Consider the following 4,005-nt stretch of genomic DNA (forward strand, 5'->3'; position numbering starts at 1 on the left):
ATTCTCTCTCTCTCTCTCTCTCTCTCTCTCTCTCTCTCTCTCTCTCTCTCTCTCTCTGTGTGTGTGTTCGGGATGTGTGTGTGTGTGTGTGTGATCAGATCTATTTAGTGCATTAGAGTCACTGGATGACAGGTAGCAATGACCTTGTGTTCATCATTTTCTCCAGCCTCACCTACCCCAGCTAAGCTCAGAATTACACCATTCCCAGGAGACTATGTGTCCCTCAACCTTCTCCATGAGGGGGTAGCCCATCCCAGCATGCCAGCCATCAGAGTCAGAGCCCAGAACTGGTTGCCATGGTACCTTCCTGACCACAAAGTGCTGTGCCCCTGACTAAAGACAGGATAAGGGGAAAGCTACCATATGTCTACATGAGCCTCCTCCACAGAGCCTTACAGATCTTCCGGTGTGAGCAGTAGGGTGCCTAATCATTCCTGAGGGCTAACTCTGTGAGTCTCATCACCCAGAACTACAGAGTCACTAGGGAAGCCATTATCACAGGATTCCAGCAGTGACATAGTCAGGCGGGACCAGTCAGCAGTGCCCTGGCATCCCTAGCAACAGCAATCAACCCTTCTTGCAAATGCAATTGGTGGCATGACTCTGAGGGTCTGAAATGACCCAAACAGATGCCCAGGAACGAGAGAGGGCAGTCACTGCAGAAACCAGAGGACAGTCACTGCAGACCGGCTGTGTGCATTCCAGTCTTATAGGTCTGGGCCCGAAGGCAGCAGGAAGTGCAGGGACTTTCTGTGTCAGGCCAACTCAGGTGTGACCCCTAGCTCTGTTTTTCTCTATCTATGCCCTTGACCTCCCAAGTCTCCTTGTCTGCCAACTAGAGACGAGAATGCCAGCTTGCTTGTCCTCACCAGAGGGCTTCTGAGGGGATATGATGAACACTCAGCACAATGCTCAGCCAGCAGCAGGTGCTAAAGAACCCCCTCCGTGGTTGTTCCCTGACAGGGAAGGGCAGTGTGCTGAGACAGAGTGATTGACAGCTCAGGAGAACGAGTAAGTGGTCCCCAAGCTTCTCAGAACACCCATGAATTCTGGGAACAGCTACATCAGCTTCATACAGAAGTCTGGGACTAGGGTTTCAACACCTTTCCTAGCTTACCTAGGTTGGAGAAGGGATGGTTCCTCGATCCCAAACCCTGACTCACCAGGATGTTCTGGTTTCCTTTAGTGAATTCTCTGAAGGCCTCAGTGACCTGCTCCCTTGTTTTGGTCTTCTTGAAGTCACGGTTCACGGAGCCATCTTCCTTCTGAGGAGGGAATCACCCAGAGGCGGTCAGCAGAAGCCCGTGACCTCTGTTCATGAGCATGACCCTCACGCTGCTCTGTGGAGGTGGTCAGGCGTTCAGGGAAGGCACAGCAAGGCAGGTGCAACCAGACAGTTGTCATCTGGCACAGGGGAGCCTGCCCCAGGCCCCAGCAGAGGAGCTCAGAGTGGCACTAGACCCTGGGCCACATGCTGCTTAGCAGTCTTGGTGGTGTGAGGGTATCTGAGACACAATGGAGAAGCACTCTGTTCTAAGCAAGGACAGCAGCAGCCCAAGGTAAACCACAGCTTCAGCTCCTGCTCAGAAGCTTGTTCCCTGGACCAGTGCCTCACAGTGTGTCCTATTAGTGTGCCAGCAGCCATCTAGATGATCAGGCTAAGGGTCACCCTGTCATAGGCTTGTGTTTAAGTGACCCTCGTTTAACAGTGACCTCAAGCATGAGAGCCACGATATGACCATTAAAAAAAAATGTTTATTATACAGTGTTCTGCCTGCATTGTGCCTGTATACCAAAAGATGGCACCAGATCTCATTATAGATGGTTGTGAGGCACCCTGTGGTTGCTGGGAATTAAACTTAGGATCTATGGAAGAGTAGCCAGCCAGTGCTCTCAACTTGTGAGCCATCTCTTCAGCCCCAATGCTGGCAATTTTTATGATATGGCAAACAGAAGCTGTAAAGTGTCTCGTGTGTGTGTGTGCGCATGTATACACACATACTTGTGTATGTAAGTGCACTTGTTCACATTGGTTCTCTAGATTCCAGACAGTTAGTTCAGGTCTTGCAGTGCACTGCAGACCAAGGGGCACTGTGCAGATTCTCCCAAAGCCAAGGTCTAAGCCTGGGTTGCTGCATCCCTATGCCCTCATCCACCATCTCCAGGTTTTGAGCTCAGTGCTCCTTCTGTTCAGACTGGCCTGGGCAAGCCAAGTACGCAGGCTCTGTCCTTTTGAGACGAAAGGGGGGAAAAGGTGGGACTGGCAGGAGCTCTGACAGCTGCACCCATCCGCCTTCGGCTGGGAACAGCTGGCAGCTGTAACTTCAGAGAGGCTTGCTGCAGGAAGACAGCAGGCAGCTGGTTCTGAGGGAATGGCGGAGGGCATGGAACCTCAGCGGAACCTTCCTCATGGGGCCTCCCTGCCAACCAGGACAAGGGAGGGCAGATGCCGGCGCAGGCAGTTGGCCTCTCCCTGCCAGTGGATGCTGCTGGCTGTGCGATCCCGCGGCCAGGAGAGGACCATGCCAGGGTGAGAGGTGCCAGGGTGTACTGTTCAGACAGGCCACAGATGGAGAGGACACGTGTATACAATTTGCATCCAGTCTGAGAGCTGGATACTGCCAGGAAGGAAGGCTGGTTTCAGAAGACAGGGAAGGACAAACGGCTTTCTCCGACCCCAGCTCTAGAAGCCAGTGAGACACTGGTGATCACAGGAACTCACATCTCCACGCTCTGTGAGAGAAGGCTGCAGGAACCTCACTCATTTCAGTTACCTAACTCTGATTCCACACTGGAGAGGGGGTCAGGCGGACCAAGCCTGGGCAGAGAAAGAGGGACCAAGGTCCCTGGAGGGATGGCCATCTGGTCTGACAATGAGGAGTCTGTATTCCCTCTGCCTGCTCCCAGCTAGGTCTTGCAAATCTAATAGTTAGGGACATGGACTGGAACATAGGGACAAGGACAGTCTTCTGAACTCCTTTTCAGGGCACCCAAAAGGAAAGGATGGAGGATGAGGTTTCCAAGGCGATCCCAGCTAGTCACACACCTCTCCTTGTTGGTACCTCACTGGCAGGGAGCCAATATCTTTCATGTGGCAGGCATATATGCTGGCTCCTATGTAGGGTTTTCTGTACAGTTCTAGAAATAAGCCACCCCTACCCTACGTGTGTGAAGGGTCTGATGGCCTTTCACAGTCAGCCCACAGTGCTTTGGCTGCAGAATGGGCCAGCACCCCTGAGGCTGGCTGTCCACACTTAGGCCTGTATAGGTGAACCTTACAGACTCCAGCATCCCCAGGTCCTCATTGCCATGGAGAACTGAGAGGCCTCAGCATCCTCAGACCACACATCACAGGTCTCACCTTAATGCCCTCGATCCTAAAGCCCAGGGTAGCCGTGGAACTGATAGTCTCTCGCCACTGCATGTAACGTGGCTTGGTCACAGCCCTCTGGGCTTTCTCCTCCTCAGTGGGGGCCTCAGGGTCCACCTCAACCATCTTCTGGTACATGTCCTTCCGCAAGCTAGGCTTCTTCCGGGCCTTGGTGAGTTCTTCCTCAAGGTATGTCCTGCATGGGAGAAGAAGGGCATGAGTTCTGGGGCTGGGTTGCAGCTCCCTGTAGCCATGGATTGTCTGGGGAATGAAGACCTGAGCTGGCTGCATCTGGTACCAGGACAATGGGCAAGATAGCAACATCTAAGATGAGGCATATCCACTGGGGAAGCCACATACACTGTTTGAGCTGATTTGAGGAAGGCTGTCCCAAGGCTCTCAGAGCACCTTGATGCTGGCCCTGTGAAGGCCTGATAAGCTCAGGAGTCCCCTCCAGGAGGCCTTTTGTAGGTGTCAGGACAGTGCTCCACTTGTGGCGAAGAGACAGAGGGCAGGGTTCCCTCTTGACACTCTGTTGTGCCCTGGCAATCTGGAAATCAAGATTTCTGTCCTTCCAACCTGTCTTCCTGTCCTCATGCAGCCCGAGACTGGGCTGCATCTGTTTTTTTTTTTTT

The 4,005-nt window shown here is 53.0% G+C and overlaps 1 protein-coding gene across 1 annotated transcript in view; it reads right to left on the reverse strand.

The window, feature by feature from the left end:
• Itpkb (inositol-trisphosphate 3-kinase B) overlaps nucleotides 1-4,005 on the reverse strand; it is a 90,597-nt gene that overhangs the window by 3,766 nt on the left and 82,826 nt on the right. Inside the window, exons 5-6 of the mRNA XM_005348968.3 lie at nucleotides 3,362-3,566; nucleotides 1,164-1,265 (exon numbers count right to left, since the gene is read on the reverse strand). Of these exons, the coding sequence (XP_005349025.1) occupies nucleotides 1,164-1,265; nucleotides 3,362-3,566 (307 nt within the window). The remainder of the gene's footprint in view (nucleotides 1-1,163; nucleotides 1,266-3,361; nucleotides 3,567-4,005) is intronic.

Source organism: Microtus ochrogaster, chromosome 6 (genome assembly GCF_000317375.1).
Source record: "Microtus ochrogaster isolate Prairie Vole_2 chromosome 6, MicOch1.0, whole genome shotgun sequence".
NCBI classification, from domain to species: domain Eukaryota; kingdom Metazoa; phylum Chordata; class Mammalia; order Rodentia; family Cricetidae; genus Microtus; species Microtus ochrogaster.